This window comes from Podarcis pityusensis (assembly GCF_964106645.2).
Source record: "Podarcis pityusensis genome assembly, chromosome: 6".
NCBI lineage: Eukaryota > Metazoa > Chordata > Lepidosauria > Squamata > Lacertidae > Podarcis > Podarcis pityusensis.
The window spans coordinates 98,000,360-98,022,721 of NC_138030.1; the positions used below are offsets into that span (position 1 = coordinate 98,000,360).

The 22,362-nt window shown below is 44.3% G+C and overlaps 1 protein-coding gene across 5 annotated transcripts in view; it reads left to right on the forward strand.

Annotated features, from left to right (window-relative positions):
• Positions 1-22,362, forward strand: part of PDE4DIP (phosphodiesterase 4D interacting protein) — a 102,769-nt gene that overhangs the window by 33,427 nt on the left and 46,980 nt on the right. For 4 of the 5 annotated variants that reach the window (XM_081012009.1, XM_081012012.1, XM_081012013.1 and 1 more), the window contains exons 1-8: positions 8,346-9,268; positions 12,894-13,013; positions 14,270-14,389; positions 14,898-14,990; positions 15,423-15,641; positions 16,740-16,898; positions 20,180-20,293; positions 22,174-22,311. In XM_081012009.1, the coding sequence (XP_080868135.1) occupies positions 8,354-9,268; positions 12,894-13,013; positions 14,270-14,389; positions 14,898-14,990; positions 15,423-15,641; positions 16,740-16,898; positions 20,180-20,293; positions 22,174-22,311 (1,878 nt within the window). In that variant the 5' untranslated portion in view covers positions 8,346-8,353. Of the gene's footprint in view, positions 1-782; positions 860-2,450; positions 2,560-4,071; positions 4,248-5,190; positions 5,309-8,345; positions 9,269-12,893; positions 13,014-14,269; positions 14,390-14,897; positions 14,991-15,422; positions 15,642-16,739; positions 16,899-20,179; positions 20,294-22,173; positions 22,312-22,362 lie in introns of those variants that run through there. The other variant, XM_081012010.1, reaches the window with a different exon arrangement.

A 22,362-nucleotide genomic window follows, 5' to 3' on the forward strand; every position in this document is an offset into this window, starting at 1 on the left:
CTTCTGGGGATTACAGATTTGGATATTCCACAAAAAATGAAAGGTATTTTTTTATATGCCACAGTGGCAGCAAGAGTTCTTATCGCTACAAAATGGAAGAGTGATGAAATCCCCTCTATTCATGAATGGATCCAAAAGCTAACAGAATATGCAGAGTTAGACAGTCTATTAGAAAAAATAAAGAACAACCCAAAACAGGAATTTGTCTCAAAATGGGAAGTCTTCAAAGCAACTATAACAGTTTAAACTCTGTCGCAGCATTTGAATAACTTCGGTAGTAGCTTTAAGAAAGATATGAGACCTAAGATAAACCAATAATTAGTTAATCTATGATAAAACTGTGTATTGGCAACAAATAATATATAATTGAAATAAGGAATAGACGGGAGGTCAGGTCTGTAGTTCAAGGACCACTTTTTGCTTTATTGATTTGTAATTAATATTGTCTTTATCACTGTTTTTATTTGCATTTTAGTTTTGTTTTTTTTCCTTTTTTGGTGTATCAACAACAACTACAACAACTACAACAACAGCATGCCCACCCAGTTAGGCTCCTGATAGAGCACCAGAGTATTGCAACTGCAATAGTTTGTGGAGATTTCTCTATGTTTATATTTCACCATGTCTTCAAAAAAGGGAAGCTCTTTGTGTGCTGCTACCAGGTACCTTAGTATTTGAAGTCAAAAGGAGACAGACCTGTTTCAAGACTGGAATACTGGTGCAGCAGGAGAGATCCACAGCTGAGCAGATTATGATCCTTCATGCCTGTTTGTACCTTTCAGAACATCGAGCTGAAGGTGGAAGTGGAAAGCCTGAAGCAAGAGCTCCAGGAGAAGCAACAAAGCTTGGACCAAGCCCGGTAAGAGGTGGTACAGATGGATCTGCAGAGCCCAGTTCACACACATCCCGCCCTTAGGAATGCACACGTGTGTGTGTGTGTGTGTGTGTGTGTGTATTTGTGCATGCACACAAAGAGAGTTTACCGGGCCCTTCTGTTTATCTCCTGCACTACACCAAGGTCACAATCCTGTGTTCACATTTGAGTTCCCATTGAAAAGAAAATCCAGATCTGGATTTTCTTTAATTTAGCATGCAAACCAAGTTTCTTGCTTTGTCACTAAGGGTGGATCTAAACATGGGGGTGAAAATGCTATTAAAAAGTCAGAAATCAGATCGTTTCAACAAAAGAAAAAAATCTCTATGGAAAATTGTGTTTTAAAATTTCCTGCTCTCTGGTGCCATCTGGTGTTGCATGTTTCTGGTACATTCAAATGGCTGTTTCTTTACTAATGTAGCTGAGTCCCAAGATGCCTGTTATTGCTCATGTAGAGCTAAACAGTCAGAGTCAGATGCCTCAGGTATTCAGAATGTTGTCATTTCTATTGAATCCCAAGGCAACTGGGAGGAGGTTTCTTTGGACTGGGTTCAACTAAATAGTTGTGTTAGCATGGCAGGGCTTCCCTGCTCTGCTCCCCCTGGACCCCTCCCCCCAAATCAGCTCTGCAGGGAGAAGAGGGTAAATATTTTCCCCTCCTGGTAAGCAGCCTTAGTGCGACATCGTCCAGTCTCTGGGGACAGTTTGCAGTCACTAGGATGAAAGCCTTTGATTATGTCACTGAGTGAAACAAGCAGGCTCTGGGACTCCATTGCTTCTCTTTTCGCAGGGCTGGGGAGCAGAGGGAGCAACTGAACCCTAAAAACATGCTTTCTGGGGGTTGCTCTGCTCTGTTTGAGTTGGCATTGGTGCCCTGGAGTTTGACTAAATAGGTCTAAGATAAATGCACTTTCTGTTCAAAAGCACATTTTCTTTTACCAAGCTGCAGAAGAACTTTGGGTTGGATCCAGATTTAGTCATACTTTAAAGTGGACTCATGTTTGATTTCTTCCAAGCATTAATGTACGAGGAACGCTTGTGTTCCAAAGTATGCTGCTACAACTTTTGGTGGCGTTGCTGCATTGAGCTTGGTGGATGGATCCTACTCTGAGTAAGCTTGTGTTAGGTTTGCATGGAAGTAAAACTCAGTGAAATAAATGTAATTTTCTTCTGTGTATCTGTGGTTAGGATTGGGCTATAACCCCAGATTGACAGGTTCCTCAACCCTGGCCTAAGGAGTTTTAAGTATGTGCAAAAACATTTGTCCCTCGTCACTTTGATCTCTCGCTTTGAGCGCACCAAGTTCCCTTGGGCTGGGCTTGTCCATCAAGCCTCGTGTTGTCTCTGCTCTGCCTGCTGGTTGCTCTCTAGGTTCTCAGGCAGAGGCCACTTCCAGCCCTGCTGCATGGCACCCATTTCACTAAAGGGGCCAGTGAGGATCTGAACCTTGGTCTTTCTGCAGGCAAAGCAGTCAGTCTCCACAGAGCCGTGGCTCCTCCTTTTCTTGTTAGTATTCCTTCTGCCATGTACCAGGGGTGTCTTTTTCTATCTTGCCAACCAGTGCTATGAATTTCAGGGCAGCAGCTGGGAACCTGGGTAGTCAGAATGAGGCTAAGATCTCTCGCCAGCAACAGAATGAACATGCCTATGAGATCCTGGAGAAGAAAATCCACCTTCTGCAGGAGGTGAGGAAATTCCCTCACAGGGATTTATGTGTGTGTGTTTTGCTGACCATTTTAGTAGGGCACAATCATGAGATCCTGCAAACACAAAAAGTATAATAGAAATAGATTCACCCCAGAAGGGTCAGTATTCAGGTAAAGAAATGACATTCTGGAATGACTGTTACAGTTATGCTATATTATACTTATGTTTTTTACGTTTTGTTTGCGTTTGCGTTTGTTTTGTTTTGTTTTTCTTTTCTTTTCTTTCCCCCTTTTTTCTTTCTTTGTGTATTCGGTAGAAATGTTTGTATTCTTTGTTTCATTTGTATTTGCATAATAATTCAATAAAAAAATTCCAAAAGCTTAAATCTTATAATGAGCTCTGTTTAGATTAGCCACTCAAGTCTGTTTAAAGATAATTAGCATGTAGAGCAAGCTAAGCTCTTGGGCAGCATTTTACAAAGCCTCACTGAGGGTGACTATCCTGGAAAAAGACAGTTGGGAAATGAGGAAGTTCAGTTCTAGTGTTGGGTATCAGTTTATTCAGGTGTGAGATTTGGGAGTTCCGTGGCTCTCACTTGTGGATTCTGTTCACCCTTGCTCCAAGAAGTGCTCCCATCAAAGGCAGTTTATATGCCCCCTCCATGTTTAAATAGCACATGAGGGGCTGCATGCGTGAGTGCCATCTCTGGCTGCCCGTCCCAAGTGCATCAAAAAGGTGCATTGAATGCATCAAGAGATGTGTGTAGAATCCTCCACATGCTGGGAGAGCCTGATCTCATCAGGATCCCCTCTCAAACGGAATAGCTATGTAACCTTAGGAGTGGTCCTGCATTGTCATGAAACTTGCTATCTAACCCTAATTCAGTTAAATGATGAGGAATATTTGTTTTCTGGAGTAAATATGCTTGCAGCCTAGGAGCTTAATGAAAACCATTACTTCAATGTCCTTACGGCTAGAGAATGGTGTACATGTGAACTCTGACCGCTCCTGGTCACCATTTGTGATGGATGCAGACTCTGTATCAGAGTTAGAATCTGTAGGTGCAAAACAGAGGAAGCGATGCATATCCAAGTTGATTTAGGTGGGGTGAAGGGGTCTCATTCTATGATGTGGTTTTGACAGACTAACTGTACTGACATTCCATACTGAATGTTGACTGTAGATTTCACCAATGCGTTCATTCTCAATGTCAAGTGAGAGAATGACTTCAGTGAGGTGTTACAAGCAGTCCAAGCCTTTCTCAGAGCCATCCATCCTGCCTGTGAGCCTTCCCAAGACATTTGTGGCCTGCCAAGTAGGATGAAAATACTAGGTGCCTCCTCTAGAGCAGTTTTCAGGTGACACTTGGGAAAATTTTTACAGGGCTCATGTAAATATCCATCACAGTCTTCTGCTGGCCTCCTCCTGATTTCTTCTGAAGAGAAAGACTGAGGTCTCTTTGGTTTGGACACAACAGGAGACATCCAAACTGGAGGCACCTACTCTTTCAGGATTCCTTTGGCTGATTTCATCTCTGATTCTTCCTTTAGGAAGCCCAGTCGGCAAAGACCAAAGCAGAGAGGATGACAACTATGGCAGAGGTTGAAAAGGATCGCTGTCTGAAACTCACCAAGGAGCTGATGAAGTTCACCAAGCTGCAGGATGAGACCAGGAAAAGCCAGGCTGTTTTGGAAACCTACAGTGCTATGTTGGCTGAGAAAAATAAGTATGTTTCTATGGGTTTAGTTCCACTGATTTGGTTTGTGTCTGCCACCCGTAATGTTAAATCTTTTGAGAAATTTGGGGGATAGGTTTTTTTATTTTGCCCAAAGTTGTGTCAGTTTGCATTTCTTAGTGCAGAAGGTAGAGATCTTTCCTATTTTAATTAATTCAAGAGGGTTCTGGAAGCTTCTCTGTATGAAAGAAACAAGCAGAAGGTTCATTATATTTAGTTATCACTTCAGAGAAGCTGAGTACAGCTGGCTTAAAAGTGGTCCTGTTATCTCTTTCTCTCAAGGTCATGCTGACTATAATAATAGGCCAGAAGGAGCCTGGATTTGCTCTTTTCTTTCTTTCTTTCTTTCTTTCTTTCTTTCTTTCTTTCTTTCTTTCTTTCTGGTGTGGTGTTCTGTACACAGTATGCTTAGTGTTAAGGTTTAGTCTTATTATTTGTAACTTTAAGTTAAGTTAAGTCTGCTGCCAATCCTAAATGTATAGATTTGACCATTATGCTCATTTGCCTTCAGTAGCAGTAAAGCTCTGCTGGATGAAATAAAATTGCCTCTGGTCTATTTTTGGGGAATCCTGCAATGTGTTTAATTTTTTATTCTAACTGTATGCTGGAATCTGCTCAGGATCAATATTGAGTAGAATTCATGACAAGTTGAAGAGGTCTGCGCAAACTTTGTATCTCTCTTTTGGGGGCAGGGATGAACTTGAGGCCTTGCTGCTGGAAGTCTCCTGGCTTGTTTGGTTTTGTGCTTCGTTGGTGGAGGAGGTGCTCCTCTGAGTGACAGGCTGACAAAGCCATCCGTAGCTCATTGTATTTGCCTCCGTGATGTCCTGACCTGGTCTAACTGCCTACAGTCGTGCCAAATGGCCATCCTGCCCTGTATCTCATAGTGTTCCTTGCTTCCAGCCATGGTGACCAGAATGTTTTTCCTCTGCAGGAAGATTGAGGAGCTGGCTTGGAATCTGAGGGACAAGGAGCAGCTCCTTGAGCAGCTCTCCACAGAGAAGCAGAACCTGTTGCAACGTTTGCAGGAGCATGAGGAAATGAAAGTGCAGGTAACAATGCAGCTGAAGTTTCTCCAGTGCAAGCACTGTTTTTCTAATGGTTCTTTTGCATCCTGCCTGCCCAAACGGCCTGCTGTTGGGTATATATTCCTTGTGGTCCCTTCTCTAGCCACACAAGATGTTTCCCTCTGCCTGGGAAGTGTTTACGCTGGTCTTCAGAGGCCATGAATCATTGTTTTCAGGAAGCTGCCTCCCTTTGCCACTTCTCTTCCCACCTGTGCAGATATTGGCAACGTGGCCTCCTTGCATGAACAAGAACCCCTTCAGTCCCAATCTAATCCTCAAGCATCATTGGACCCATAACAGAATCCCCCCAAAGATCCCAGATACCTTCCAAATATTATTATTTTTGCTAATACAGAGTAAAGCAGACATGCTTTGAAAATGAAACAAGCCTCACAAATACCATGGGCCTTTTCACCTACACATTACACTTTGAGTACCTCCCCCCCGCCCCCGCAGTCCAAATAGAAAGACCATTCTGTCCTCACATAGCAGATGAGCCGACAGCCCTTGTTACAGAGGCATTGTTACAGTGTCAATTGAAAGAGGCAAGCTTCTGCTTCAGCGAATGCAGGCAGAGGAGCAGCATGGTTCCACCTAAGCCCACCAGTAGACAAAGAAAGAGATAAAAAGCCCCAAAGCTGCCAGGAGTGAGAAGGTGCCTTTGCTGTTATGTGGCATTCCTCTCTCTCTCACTCTCTCTCTCTCTTTGTACATGTGTGTATTCCTGGATGACTGTTAGCAGGACTGAGGCAATATCGCCCCCTGAAGCATGGAGCTGCAAATGTACTTAATAAAATGGTCCAGTGACATGGGAAGACCAGGGAGTTATGTTACTAATTACTTATAATATCAGGCAATAGCTAGTAGCTGCTCATCCTGCACTGAAATCACAGGAGGAAATAATGGGGGAGTGGGGAAACAACTGCATTTCTCTACATACAAAATAAAACAGGGACGCGGGTGGCGCTGTGGTCTAAACCACTTAGCCTCTTGGGCTTGCCGATCAGAAGGTTGGCAGTTCAAATCCCAGCGATGGGGTGAGCTCCCATTGCTCTGTCCCAGCTCCTCCCAACCTAGCAGTTCGAAAGCACGCCAAAAAGTGCAAGCAGATAAATCGGTACCGCTCCGGGGGGAAGGTAAATGGCGTTTCCATGTTCTGCTCTGGTTTCGGTATTCCGTTGCACCAGAAGCGGCTTGGTCAAGCTGGCACATGACCTGGATACCTGTCTGTGGACAAACTTTGGCTCCCTCAGCCTGTAAAGTGAGATGAGCTCCACAACCCCAGGGTCATCTGTGACTGGACTTAACTGTCAGGGGTCCTTTAACTTTTTAACAAAACAACAACAACAACAACAGTCAACTACAGTTATCTGACAATGTCCTCTGGATTCTCCATTCAAAGGAAGGTGATTCCAGAGAAAATAGCTAATGTGGAAGGAAACTGTGTTTGTTCTCCTTGTGGTGGAAGAAAGCCAATTATTTGTCTTAGGTTCCCGTCTAAGTCTCTTTTAAAAGTATAAAAAATGTTTTGGTCTTCAAATAACTTTCAAAAAAATTCTGTGAGTCACAGAATTAAATGCAGCATTCCAGTAATAATTTCATGACAGAATAATTGTCTTACTTCTCCTTTGTTATTTATATATGTGTTAGAGCCAGTGTACTCCTCCTTTCTTTGTTCCTAAAGCTTAATGGCTTTTTATCCTATGTATGAAAGGTGGCTCATTTATTGGAAAGGCCATGACCCCCTTTCCATAGGCACTAATTTGTCAAACATACATTGCCAATGGCTTAGTTCACATGTAATGCTGAGCCAAACTATTGTTTAGTGGGGAAAACACAAGCAGGTACGTTCCTGGCAGCTGTACTCCTCCCTTGGGAACCAGGCAGAGGGCCTTTTCGGTGGTGGCACCCGCCCTGTGGAATGCCCTGCCAGCAGATGTCAAACAGATAAGTGGCTATGTGATTTTTAACAGACATCTGAAGGGAAGTTTTTAGTGTGTGATGTGCTTTTACAATTTTTTGATGGGAGCTGCCCAGAGTGGCTGGGGCAACCTGGTCAGATGGGCGGCATAGAAATAATGAATTAATATTATTGGTCCTCCTGCTGCTGCACTGTGGTTTGGCTAAGTGTGCCATCCAAACCTGGGCATGTGGTTTGCCCCCAAAAACCAGGAGATCAGGTTCAGACAGCACCCTAAACTGAGTAATGGTTTAAGCATGGCAGCAGGAGAGCTGGGGGAGGAGTTCAGTGATGCCAGTCTATGAGGACTGTGAGTTCACACTATGCTATGGTTTGGCTTAGCTTTATCTGCAAACTGAGTCAGTGTCATCATCACTGCTCTGTCAATTGTATTACTCACAGATACATAATTCTTCCCTTTCACATACATAATGCAAGCTCAAAGCATCTGAATTTGCATATCTGATGTGACTGTACGTTTAAGGTTTGCCTAACACTTTATTTTTCTGGTTTTTAGTAAGTCACTGTGTTCTATGTATTTAAATCCTGATTGCATGAAAGTTCATTTAAGATGGCGTAATCATAGAACTGTAGAGCTGGAAGGGACCCTCAGCGGTCATCTAGTCCAACCCCCGCAATGTGGGAATCTCAACTGAAGCATCCGGGATAGATGGCCATCCAAGCTCTGCTTAAAAACCTCCAAGAAAGGCCAGTCCACAATTTCTAGAGGGAGACCGTTCCACGGCGGAACAGCTCTTCCCGTCAGAAAGTTCTTTCTAATACTGACCTGAGCCCATTGGTTCAAGTCCTGCCCTCCAGAGTGGGAGGGAAAAGCTCGCTCCATCCTTCCTTGGAGGGTTTTGCCTGCATCGCCGGGCGCTGGGGCCCCTTCCCCTCGGGGAGAGCCGGGAGGCTGGAGAGCTCCGGGGGCTGCCGGGCGGGGCGGGGGACTACGACTCCCAGAAGCCTCCGCGGGCCGGCTGCGGCCGCCATCTTGCCGGGGGACCGGGCGCGGCCGGAGCATCTCTTGGCGGGCGGGCGGCGGGCGGCCGCTCGGGGCCGCGCTGGGGATGCGCTCGGAGTGGTGCCGCGTGTGCGGGCGGGCGCTGTGCGGCACCCACCGGCGCTGGCTCTTCCACGGGGCGTCGGGGGCGCCGCCGTCTCCCGCGCCGCCGCCCTCCCGGCCCAGCCTGCAGGTGCTCCTTGCTCACGCGACGGGGCGCGAGGTGTCCCGCGACGGGCGCGCCGAGTTCGCCTGCGGCAAGTGCGCCTTCCTGCTCGAGCGCGTCTACCGCTTCGACACGGTCATCGCGCGCGTCGAGGCGCTGTCGCTGGAGCGCCTGCAGCGGCTGCTGCTGGAGAAGGAGCGCCTCAAGCTGTGCCTGGCCGCCCTCTACCGGAGGACCAACGGCGCCCCCGAGGCCCCGCCGGAGGGCCAGCCGGGCGGCGGGGGCGCTTGGGACGCCCGCTACCTGGCGCTGCTCCAGGAGGACTTCGCTTTCTCGGGCCTCGAGTGCTGGACGGAGGGCGAGGCGCGCGCCGACGAGCAGCCGCCCGGAGCCCCCCGACGGTGCCGGGGCTGCGCGGCGCTGCGCGTGGCCGACGCCGACTACGAGGCCGTGTGCCGGGTGCCGCGGAGGGCGGCGGCGGCGAAGAGCGCCGGGCAGCCCCAGCGCCCCGGCGACGGAGAGAGCCTGGACGACGCGGAGGCGGAGGCGGACGGGCCGGGGCGGAGGCGCGCCGAGGAAGCCGGCTCGTCCTCGCTGGAGTCGCTGGCGTCGGGGCCCGCGGGCGGCGGCCTGGCGGCGGCGCTGAACCTGCTGAAGGCCTTCGGCTGCAAGCCCGTGCGCAGCCCCCGCGGGAGCCGGCTGCCGGTGCCGGCGCGGAGAAGCCCCGAGGGGGCGGCCGGGGCTCCCAGCGAGGCGCCCGAGCTGCGCGAGCTGTGGGAAGAGCTGTGCGCCGACTACGTCCCGCTGCGGCCGAAGGTAGCGCCCTCCCGGGCCGCCGCGGGGAAGGAAGGGCTGCTGTCGGGGGCCGGGAGGGAGCCGAGCGGGGAGGAGAAGCCTGCCGGCTCCTTTTTAGGTTTGCGAAGGAGCGGCTGGCCGCGCATGTAAATGGGCTACAAATCCTTGTTTTCGTTTTACCGTTAAGAATGCATTTTATTCAAAACGTATATTGGACTTTGTGCAACACAAGTGGATGTGTTGAGCATCAGGGCAGCAGAACAAAATCCCGCTTTCTGTGCTGTCATGTAATTAAGTACAAAATGTGAAACTGCAAAGTTGGCAAAATTATTTTTGAAGGAGGAGAAACCCTTAAAAGGCATGGATTGAGGAGGGGGTGGTCTTGTAAACCGAGTGTACACCTGGCAGCATTGTGACAATTTTCTCTCCTCTTAGTGACCTTGTACAGATGGGATCTAATATGGGGTTGTGCTGCCTATAGACAGACTTCTGCAGTTTAGATATTCTAAATAATTGGTGTGTCACCTTGAATTAATGGCAGCTCCCCTAGAACTGTGTCAGCTGCAGTCGCCAACATTCTAGGTACCATATGCAATGGAGTCTTGGATTCTCTTGGCTTTGCTAGAATTTGAAATCTCATTAAGTTCAACTTCTGGTTGTATTTAAGAAATTGTGCCTCTGTCATCTTTAATTTAGAAACATCCATGTCAGCCGAATTGGATTCACGTCAGTGATAAGTGCTGATTTCAGCTAGCAGCAGAAAATTTAAAAAATGCATACCAATTATTGGTGACAATGACATTTTCATCTAGTTATCATCCAGCTTTGATTAGGGGAAGCTCACTGAACTGCTTTTAAACACAGTAGTGGAAGCTTCGCATTAAGAGCTGAGCCTCCGAAGCCTTTTGCAGCTGAGGATTATATTGAGCTTGTAACACCTTGAGAAAATCTTGTTCTGTTAAACCTTGGGGTTATCACTATTGCAAAGAAGTAGGTCCTTTTCTAGAGCTTTGGCTTAAATTGAAGTCAGTAGGTATGACAAGACTGCAATTGTCGTAGCACTGAAAAGATCCCCAAATCTGTTGGCCTTCAGCTGGTTTGTGGCCTTTTTGACCCATAACTTGAGTTGCTACCTGGCAATCCCATGCGTGTTTACTCAGAATTAAGTCCCATTAAGTACAATGGGATTTCCTCCCAGGTAAGTGTGCATCGGATTGTGCCCGTGGGGTGGGTCTCACAAGCTAAAGAGAAAAGGTCAGATCAGTTGTAGTAAAATCATATTTGAGAAAAATATTAAAAGTGCATGCTGAACATAAGAGCTGGGTGTGCAAGAGTTTGAAGGCCACTGTGCCAGAGAATAACCCATGTTTAATTTTAAGAAGATAATGGATTTAATTTTCTGTTTTGATCATATACAAACCCACACTCTAATCTTTGAGGGCAACAAAATACTGTCACCAGCCAGGGTTGCTTTCATTGTCAAACTGCAACAGAGGAGGCCTTTTTAATCCAGATACGGCTTGCTTTAAAGCTGTACGTGGAAAATCAGAAACGGGCCAAGTTACATGTCTGCTAGAAAACTTGATATCTGGTACTTGAGCCAGATATTGTATTCTGTGCTTAACATCTGAAGTAAGACACTGATGCAGTTTTAGGATGCCAAGGTGATGATGCCTCCCAGCATTAAGGGCTAGAATGTCAGATTAACTCTGAGGAAACCTAGAATCAAATCTGTACTGAGCCTTGAGCTTCACTTTGGGTCAGCCTGCCTAAGCCAAACCTGCCTCACAGGCTTGTTTTGGTAATAAAAAGGAGTTGGGGTGAGAACTAGGTACATTATGATTGTTTTTTTGGAGACAGGATGGAATAAACTAGTTGGTAAAAACAGAGGAGCTAAGTGGCTTGGTTTTAAAATTCCACCATACATTGAATAATACATATATTTTTACTCCAAGGAGTGGCTGTAGATCTTTGAAACTCCTCTCAAAATAATCAGCAAGCTCCTCTTGGGTTCCCTTAAATGAGCCCCAATGACTTGTCTCATGTAGCTTTTCTTTTAATGGTTTTATGTTGACCTGCTGTTTTTAGTGGCTGCTTAATTTTACTCAACCTACTGATTAAATCTATTGCTTTTTAATTGTGATGGTAAGCCGCCTTGTCATGCCATTGTCCTGAATGGTGGGGTACAAGTATTTGAAACTAACAAATAAAAGTAATCATCTTAAAAACACCAAGAAATGTCAAATAGGAAAAAGCACTACAAAATAATGAAAACAGTAATTTTAATGGCAATAAAGTAACAAGCAATGATAGAAGAGCCGTATTATACCACCATCCCCTTGAAACACTAGCAAGCAAAAGCTCTTGGAAGTCATTCTCTGTTCTTTGTTACTGTGACACAGAATAATTTCCAAGCAGCTTAATACAGTACACAACTTTTCTGCAAGTGTGTACAGCTTTTGGAGCATGTGGGACATTAGTAGCATTGTTGTTTTAGACTTACTTTATTAGGAATACACAGTTTTTTTACCTGCGGAGGAGTGATCAGCTTGCAGCAGAAAAAGATCCTGGTCTTCTCTATAAAACAACAACTCATTAATTTGGACGCAGCTTAGTAAGGCTGTGACAAGAAACGTCTGAGTAGAGCTGTCAGCAGTAGTGTATTGCCCTGACTCAGAAAAGGCCGTGCTCTGGGAAAGATGGAGCCATTCAGGTCTTCCCCAGGAAATGTTTGTTTGACGTCACTGTGACAGATTCAGATATCAGAATCTAAATCTGTTCACTATAGAGAGGATATTCCATACATCAGACCTTTAATGGCATTTGGGAGGGCACTCAGATGAAGCAAAAGGGTTATGAAATATTTTTACTCCACAACTCAGGGGCAGCACAGAGCGGGGCTATTTAAGGTACAGGTCCCTGGGCAGTGATTTCCCTAGACACCTCTGGATCCTGAAGCTCAGCGGTGAGTCTGAGCCTGGTTGCAGTACAGACTTTCAAGGCACAGGACACAATTGTTAATGCCAGACCTTGCTTTTGCCACCATGGGGAAAGAGATAAAGACTACAGATTACCTCAGTAGGAAGTCATGAAGTTGAGGCAACTTTGTGCTGATGAACATGAATCAGACTCCTTGCTTAGTGACTTAAAGGAGTATGAGGGGAAATGGTGCAACAGAGAACAAATATTTTGGAGCTGCCTTGAATGTCATTGTGTGTCAGAAAGGCAGCAGGAAATATTTTAATAATAAATTCACACAGACTTCTTGTACTAGACATATTAGATCCAATACAGCTTGAAGAAACAAAGTAACTTGAGTTCTGGTTAGTTTTGCTAGAACAATGAGGAAGAATGAGGAATGAATAGCAAGAAATGGAATTGAGAAGAGCAGGGGAAGGGGATAATTAATGATACTTTAATTAGTAACTGATGGAAAATAAGATATTTGGGTAGAAAATGGAAATGTCAGGGAACTTAAAAGCTGTGTTTATGGAATTGGAAGAGCTAAATTGTCCCAAGGCCAGCCTCTCACTGTGAATCTCCTTCATTTACCAGTCCATTTCCCTGCTGAGCTATATAACAATGGAAGCAAACTGCAAAAGGAACCTTATCTGAGCAAATGTCACTTTTTTCTCACCCTTTTCAGTATTTGTTTGAAGACCAGCAGCAACTGACTCCAAGCAACTTATCACAAGGCAAACAAGCATCTGAACTAAATAATGTAGAACTGCTGGAAAAAATCAGCTGCCTTGATGCTACCAACAAGGTATTTTTTAAATAATAAAAGTCAAAAGTGCGTTAAATAGATTTGGGGCTAGTGTGTGAGTAAACACAACACATGGTGAGACATCTATAGCCTTTTCCTGGCCTATGTCTAGTTGTATGGTGGTCATAACATCTACAGGTGCCTGTGCCCGTAGTAAAAAATGCATAGGTTCGGTCCTATTTTCAAAAGCTGGAAGGGTTTAGATTCCATACTTCAGGCGATGTGTGTTAGATGAAAAACACTTTGTCCAAGACATGGAAATGCAGAGCTGGGGACAACCAGACACAGTCCTATTGCCTCAGCACTTTCGATGCTGTGCACTTCCTCCTAAGAGTGGGTTGGGGACTCTTCCTCCCTGCTTGGTCTGTTCCTTTTGAACTGGTTATACCGCTCAATTCCTACATTCCAGTCACGAGTCTCATCCCATCAGGTTTCAGTAATACCTAGCAGGCCATATTTGCCTTCCTGAATTAAAAGCTCCATTTCATCTTGTTTGTTTCCCATACTCTCTGCATTTGTGTCGAGACAACTGAATCCATGGGTTGGGGCATGTGGGCTTAAACTTTTGTGCTCAAGCCTAAAAAACTGTTCTGGGCCAGTTGGAGCCATCAGTGTGTTACACACACGCACACACTGTCATTTCTGCCTGTGGATGTGATCTGTCGCAGTCAGAAGCTGTCAGTTTGCTAGTATCACAAAATGCAACCTAACACTAGGGTGAGGCTAGGGGTTGTGCATTACACATTTACTTTAAAAATGAAACCTGAAATCCTCAGGTTTCATCTAAAATTTCCCAAAATTATGGGGCAGTAAACTTTCCAATAACACAATATATGTTGGAGACTTAGGAAATTGCAATTCATGTAAATATGTAGAAAGGTTGAGTAATTCAGCAGTAGGTTAAAGCTGTACAGGCATACCTCATTTTATTGCACTTTGCAGATACTTCTCCTTACGAGGATGTGGGCGCAGCTGTAGGCAGCACAGCTGCTTCCAGGGAAAGGAAGCTGCCTCCCTCTCCCCTCCACCCCTGCAGCCAGCGGGGCCTGGCTTAATAAACCGCAGTAGAGTTTAAACATAACTTATATGCACTGGGAAACAAAGAAAATTGTGGGGCTCACTTTATTGCAATATTCCCTTTATTTTGGTGGTCTGGAACCAAACCTCTATTGTCCCTGAGGTGTGCCTGTACTGAGAATGGAAAAGAGTATCTTATATGGTCGAGTTCAAAGTGTGTGTTTGTTTACGACATTTAGCAGCTGCAAGAGAAACTGAATGAGATGGATTTTGAACTTAAGTCTGTTCAGCATACATCCCAGAGACAGGATCACAAAATCCAGACCTTGAATGAGACCTTGAAGAGCAAAGAGAAAGAGGTTTGTAGTGTTGCCATCTCCTTGTCCAGTAAATGCTGAAATAGAGCCAGTGATTCAAAATTTCATCTAACTGTTATTTGTAGCATATGAAATCTTCCCAGTATGTGAAATTGGGTAAGATAATTCTATAGAGAATGGGGTGAGCTGTCCTTTCTGGTACAGCATTTTAGGAAATTCTAACAGTCTTGTTGCACCTTGGGGCGGAATATGCCGAACATGCCCACCAGCTGAAGGACTCTGTCTTGTGCAGCGGGGCCTCTGCTTTGTGCTCTACCTGAAATAGGCTCTGGTGGGGATTCAGCCCCCCCCCCCCCAGAACAGCACTCAGGGGAGGAGTTGGGAGATTGCTCCTTGAGATTGCAAGTGGCAGCGCTTGTGCAGAGAGAACATGTGAAATAATGCAATGTTGAAATCCATTATCTCAACTACCCCACTACAGATTATGTCTCGGGAGGGGGAGGTGATAGGTGCCTTTGCTAATTTCTCGCTGCTCAATTCTGTCCTGTAGTCTGAAGAACTGTACCGTGTAATTGAAGGGCAGAATGAGACAATAGCCAAACTACAAGACACACTACATAAAACCCAACTTGGGCAATTGCAGGTATGTATCTTATTTTGATATTTCTTGTCTTATATCGAATATGTCTTGTCTTATCCCAGACATTTGAACTAGAGGTTTAAAGTATATTGCCCTGATGTTTAGAGTACTGTATTTCAAGAAAATTAGCTGTAGATTGTAATATATGGTAAACAAAGATAATATAATAAGTAAACAAAGATAATTCCCATTAGATTCCAAGGAGACAAAATACACAGCCAAGCTATTCAGATTATGTAGTGTACATGCAGATGCCACTAGCTACTTCCTCACTGCCTGAATATGTTCCACCCTTAAAGAATTTTGCCTGCAGCATTGGCTACCGGCAAGAGCCTATGATATACCATGGAATGCACTTTTAAAAGCTCCAGGATTTTTCTGGGCAGTGATTTCAGTCTTAACCCCCCCACCTTTTCTGTTTTCACCTTTCTGCAGATCCCAGGGGGCTCCTCCATGTTGCAGCAGACACAGCCGGGAGCACTCCTTGAGGTAGAGAACACACTTTTCTTCACTCAGCTGGAAGTGCAGCAACTGAAGACGGCTCAGCAGAAAAAGGATCTCCAGTTGGCTGAGGCCAGGAAGACCTCCTGCCTTGTAGAAACATGGCTGCAAGAGGAGCAGCAGCAGAAAGAGGCTGCATGGAAACACAACCAGGTATGGCATGAATTCGTTCGCTGAGCCCTTTTCACCCATCAAAATATAATAATAATAATAGTAGTAGTAGTAGTAATAATAATAATAATAATAATAATAATAATAATAATAAATTTATTTATCCCCACCCTCCCCGGCCAGGACCACGCTCAGGGCAGCTAACACCAAATATATAATACAATAAAAACACAAACGATTGATTCAAAATCACATTAAAATCAAAATGAAATTGAATGGCAACAACTATAGTGGTAAGGAATATTAAATATTCATCAGGCCCGGCCATCCGTGCTGGTCCCATAGAAAGAGGGAGGTCAAAGGCCTGGCAGAACAGCTCCGTCTTGCAGGCCCTGCAGAAAGATGTCAAATCCTGCAGGGCCCTGGTCTCTTGCGGCAGAGCGTTCCACCAGGCCGGGACCAGTCTAACCTCCTTGAGGCCCGGGACCTCCAAAGTATTAGTGTTTGCAGACACTAAGGTCCTCCGCGGGGCATACCAGGGGAGGCGGTCCTGTAAGTACGAGACTTCTAGGCCATGTAGGGCTTTAAAGGTCAAAACCAGCACCTTAAACCTGACCCTGTACTTCACCGGGAACCAGTGCAGCTGGTATAGAACTGGCTGAATGTGGTCCCAGGGTGAGGACCTCATAAGGAGCCTCACTGTGGCGTTCTGCACCTGCTGGAGTTTCTGGGTCAGTTTCAAGGGCAGCTCTGCATAGAGCGAGTTACAATTATCAAGCCTGGAGGTGACTGTCACATGGATTGCTGTGGCCAGAACAGGGTGAGAAAGGTAAGGGACCAGGCCTAAATGGAGCTTGAACAGCTGAATGTCTTGCATTGTCCTTTGCTGTACTTCAAGGGCCAGAAAATGTTTTCATGTCACAAATAAAAAGCCTCACGTTACTAACTGTAAAAGTAAGGTTCACACAACCGGTTTGTGGCAGTGTGGTGGAAATGGCCAGAGTTTGCCTTTTGGGGAGTGTGAGCAGTCCTGTCGCTTTCCCTGTTGCAGCTCAGTTCAACCTTTCTGCCCTTTTGAGAGCTTCAGAGATGCTTCCAGGCCTGATTGACTAATGACTACATTGTTGTGTTGGTTTCCAGGAGCTGCGTTGTGCTCTTCAACAAGTAAGAACAGAGCTGCAGAACAAAAACTGGCAATGTTGTACTTTGGAAAGAGAAAGATGGTCAGAGATGCAGAAACAAGAGCTGAAACTGAAGCATTTGAAGCACAGGCTGGCTTGCAGAGAACAGCTTCTACAGGTGAGATACAGATGGGTTGTTAAATTCTGTTTGGGCAAAAACACACCTTATTTCAGATGGTGTGTGTGTTTAACAGGTGAGGAGGTCCAAAGATAAAACCAAAGCAGTTCCCAGAGTTGTTGGTGTTGGGTTGGGAAATACAGTTGCTAAAGGGAATCTTCCACACTACTCTGGAATTAACCAGCTTTGTTCATCTGCATGATGCTGTCATCCTGTATATTTTTTGCAGTAGTTCTGTCTTTTCTCACAAAGGCTATAACATTTTCAAAAGAACAGAGAAGTGGTGTAGAGCTGTTATACAGTGGTTCCGCTCCTTCCTCCTGGGCCGTGTTCAGAAAGTGGTGTTGGGGGATGAGTGTTCAGACCCCTGGGCTCTCACTTGTGGGGTGCCTCAGGGTTCTGTCCTCTCCCCCATGCTTTTCAACATCTACATGCAGCCGCTGGGAGAGATCATCAGGGCATTTGGGCTGGGTGTTCATCAATATGCGGATGATACCGAGCTCTACTTCTCTTTCATGTAACGATGCACAGGGAAATGAACCTATTGCAACTCAGCACACATTTATTATAAGATTTGTGGGGAACTGCATTTTTGTTCACTTTTACTTGGCTAAAATATGTGAAAAGTATAGTAAAGAAAAGGAATGACACCCACCGCAATGAGGTTCAAACACCCCAGCAGCCATTTCACACCAGTTGGTGCCAACAGAGCATACTGGGATGTACTCAAAGGAAAAGCTCAGTAATGGAAGGTTTATTTAATTCTGCTTTTGGCTTACAGTGCATTGCTAGGAATCTAACAACACATTAGAAACAGGCTAAAACATTATCCCATTGTTCAGTTAAGATGAGGCTTGTTAATTCTTTATTCCATTCATTTCTCAAAGTCTGTGTGTCAGATTGACACTAAACTTCTGTAAAAAGTAATAGCTGGGGGTTTTTTTTAGCTTCTAAGGATTCAGTCAAGTGTTTGAGTATTTCCTGTGTCTTGGATGTGGATGCATCAAATATCAAAGGAAATCCTAATCTAGCCAGCACTTCCTGCATGTACTGTTTATAAATTTTATCAAAATCTTTTTCAGTATCCTAAAAAAAGAGATTACTTTCTTATTCTATTTAAATCTATTAGATCAGCCACTAGCCTGATATTGTCTGAAGCATGTTTAGTTTTAGTGAATCCTGCCTGGTCACTCATTATTATTGGCAATATCCCTTGTTGCACTCTATTTGCCAAAACGGTTGTTAAAATCTTTATATTTACATTAGTTAATGATATTGTCTGGTTTTGGTATAACCGATACATGCTTGATTGAATGTCATTGAAAGAATTCCCCTCTTCATATAATAAACATAGTTTTGATGCTAGAAGATCCACACAGTTTTAAATCATTCAGATGGGAATCCATCTAATCCAGATCTTAAAATCAGAGATGCTAAAATTGTTTTTGTATACGGTTTAAATTTGGTATTTTTTTTTTATAAAAAAGGACATGTGTATCTTCCTTTTCTACTTTCATTGAGTTGCCCATTCTGCATGAAATTTAAAAAACCTGGGTATTAATATCACTTGGAGAATTTTATAATTCACTGGTTGCCCCTCTAATACTGGGAATCAATGCTCTGTCTTTCTTTTGTTTTAAACAATTAGCCAAGATCATGGCTGTTTTTTCACCATTTTCCTAATATTTCTTCTTTGTACATGCAAGCATGAATTCTGTCTGATGAGAAAGAATATTATTTAATTCATACTTTTTTGTATTTTGTAGATGGATTTCTAATCATTTGTGCCCAAGATTCTTTCATTTATCAAGTTATTCTTTCCCTTGTTTTTAAGCTGATTTTTATTGGAGGCGGGTGCTATAATATGTCCACTGATACGTGCTTTGTACGCTTCCCATTCAGAATTTCACACAGAGGTTGTTGCTTAATTGAGTTCAAAATATTGTAGAGTCTCTTCCCACTTTGGTTGAACAAAATGTTAATCATTAAGTAAAGACATATCAATACACCAGATACTAGAAGCCTTCCCCAGGTTATGGCCCCCACATAACTGCATTATGATCAGATACATAGTAGGGCTGGGTGATGTATCAAAACATTGCCCCAAAGCAGTTTGAGGTCTTGACTGCAGTTAAGGATTTCAGAATTTCCAACCCGGCAGTATATTGCGAATACAAGCCTCCTCCCTCCCTCCCCACTCTAGCCACTTGTTGGGATACTGCCAGGGAGACAAAGTCCATCATGGCCCCCAAGCCGCCTCCGGACGTCCATCGATCTCCCGTAGACACACAGTATCATTCAATTAGCGACATGAGCTCCTGGAAATAGCTTGCCACATTCCAGAGCTGATGCACGCTCTATCAGCAGAATTCACACAGTGAAAGATGCACGCAGGAGAGCATTATTTACAAGTTTATTCAGCATTGGTCAGAACAAAGAAAACATGACTGCCTGCTTCGGTGTCTCAGGCACAGAGAGAGAAACGAAAGCAATAGACAAAACATAAACTTCCTGTGAACAGGAAATACGCAGACTCTGTGACTCACAAAGCCTGCTCACTTTTAAGGTGGAACGGAAATATCCTAACACTGCCTACCCTTTGCATGTGTTCATTGCCTTCTCCAATCACGGAAACAACCGCTGAGACGGTTAGGGTGCCAGTGGCAGAAAACTCATTCTGAATCTGACCAGACACAGATTAGAGCTCAACACTGAGCCTACCAAGCGACGGCGAAGAGGACTTTCACTTTTCACTTTCTTCACTGCCTCTATTGCATCTGCAGAAAATAGCAGCAGGAGACTCTTTCAGGTGGTTCGTAATTTAACGGAACCACCTTTGCCATCAGGGCCTGGTATAGACCCCAAGATCTCCTGCAATGATTGTGCAAAGCTTTTTTTGCAGATAAATTCACTCAGATTCGGACTGCTTGTGGCTACCCCCATCCTGTGAGCAGGCATGCAATGGTTTTTCAGAAAGCTTTCAAGGTACGCCCTATCTAGGCTGCTCTAGAGTACATTGCAGTGGCCAGTCAAGGTTAAAGGAGTCGAAGGTGCTGGGCCAGTCCTTGCTGTCTCATGATAAAAAGCCTTGCTTGGCTGTGGCTTGTGCCCTGACCTTGGGTAACTGTGGGTCAGAAAAGTTGCCTCCTTGTCCCTATTCACAACTGCTTCATTTGCCTTCCCAAGAACGCTTGGATCTCTCACCAGCATTGCTTCTCTCTTGGAGCTTTCTGAAGTTGCTCAGGTGTTATTGATGGTGTCAATATGTTCCATTTTTGCAGGAATCTAAGGAACTTATTCAGTATCACCAGAGCTTGGACAAGAGCCCCACATCAGCTGATAATATGGTGAAGAAATTGCAACAACGAATCAAAGACAGGGATGCCATCCTGGAGGTAATTACAGAGGTGTCCAGCACAATCTCTTGTGTATTTTTTCTGTGTTCACACTGGTGCCATCCTTTGCTGTCCCAGGTCTCCTCAGCTGGTAGGTTTTGCGGAGCACAGAGCACCCTGCTCTGCACCTCTGAGGTGGCCTGCAGCTCTTAGGTGGCAGTCTGGGTGCCAGTAGGGGGTGGGGCTGCATCTTGCCCTTTCCCTCAGGCAGCCAAATGTCTTGGACGGCCCTTGCAATGCCAAGAGCAGATGTCCTCTTTTCTCTCTTGTCTGGCGCATTGAAGAGGGGAAGGGGAGCTGAATCTCCCTCTTAACAATGAGTGGGGTGTGAGTTGTGAGTTCCACAATTTTGTGGAACCCTTTTTCTATGTTTGTAAACCATTTAAATAGTTTATATGTATTTTATTAAATTATAATCTTGGTTGCTTGTCTTTGTGACGCTTGCTACTTCTTTGCCCACTCGTGGCCTTTTTTTTTTTTTAAGTAATATTTATTAAGATTTGAAAGGTTACAAAAAGAGAAAATAAAAAAACAACAACAGCATCCTAAGCAAAAACAGAACATCACATCAGAATAAAGAAAAAAAGAAAAAAGAAAGAAAAAAATACAATGAATCTTCCCATAACTTATCTTTCATTTACTTGTTTTCTTGACCTCCTCACACCCCCCTTTTTTGTATTCTAGTTCAATTAGCTATTTCAGCAAGTCCTTTCCATCTTTTCCAGTTTTTGTCCTCTATTTTATCTTAATATAATGTAACTTTACTTTCCCTCCTTTCACCATTTAACAATCTGTTTTTTTTCTTAATCCTTTACGACATCTCTGCTAAAACCACATTACTTCATTCCAACATCCTTCTAACATTCCTTAATTTTACAATGTTTCTGTAAATAAACTTTAAATTTCTTCCAATCTTCTTCCACCAACTCTTCTCCCTGGTCTCGGATTCTGCCAGTCATTCCCGCCAGTTCCATATAGTCCATCACCTTCATCTGCCTTTCTTCCCGGGTGGGTAGATCTTGTCTCTTCCAATACTTCGCGATGAGTATTCTTGCTGCTGTTGTGGCATACATAAAGAAAGTTCTATCCTTTTTTGGCACCAATTGGCCGACCATGCCCAGGAGAAAGGCCTCTGGTTTCTTCAGGAAGGTATATTTAAATACCTTTTTCATTTCATTATAAATCATCTCCCAGAATGTCTTAATCCTTGGGCATGTCCACCAAAGGTGAAAAAATGTACCTTCAGTCTCTTTACATTTCCAACATTTATTATCGGGCAAGTGATATATTTTTGCAAGCTTGACTGGTGTCATGTACCACCTGTAGATCATTTTCATTATATTCTCTCTTAGGGCATTACATGCCGTAAGCTTCATACCTGTGGTCCATAACTGTTCCCAGTCAGCCATCATAATATTATGTCCTACATCTTGTGCCCATTTAATCATAGTTGATTTCACCGTTTCATCCTGAGTATTCCATTTCAACAGCAAGTTATACATTCTTGACAAGTTCTTAATTTTGGGATCTAACAGTTCTGTTTCCAATTTTGATTTTTCCACCTGGAAGCCAATTTTTTTATCCAAATTATACGCCTCCATTATTTGATAATAATGGAGCCAGTCTCGCACTCTATTTTTTAATTTTTCAAAACTCTACAGTTTTAATCTGTCTCCCTCTTGTTCCAAAATTTCCCAATATTTCGGCCATTTGGCCTCCATATTGAGCTTTTTCTGAGCCTTCGCTTCCATTGGTGACAGCCACCTTGGGGTTTTATTTTCAAGCAAGTCCTTATATCTTATCCAGACATTAAACAGTGCTTTTCTGACAATATGGTTTTTAAATGCTTTATGTGCTTTACGTGGCCTTTTTTGTTGCAGCGAGCGGTCGATGAGAAATTCTGTGTGCTTGAAGACAAGGAGCAGGAGCTGCAGCAGCTTCGCTTGGCTGTGAAAGAGCGAGAGCATGACTTGGAAGAGCTGCGCAGGGTCCTCTCCCATAATGAGGCTACCATTCAGGTGGGTTGCAGCAGGAAGGGCAATGCTTATGCCATTCCTTCCATCTGCCAT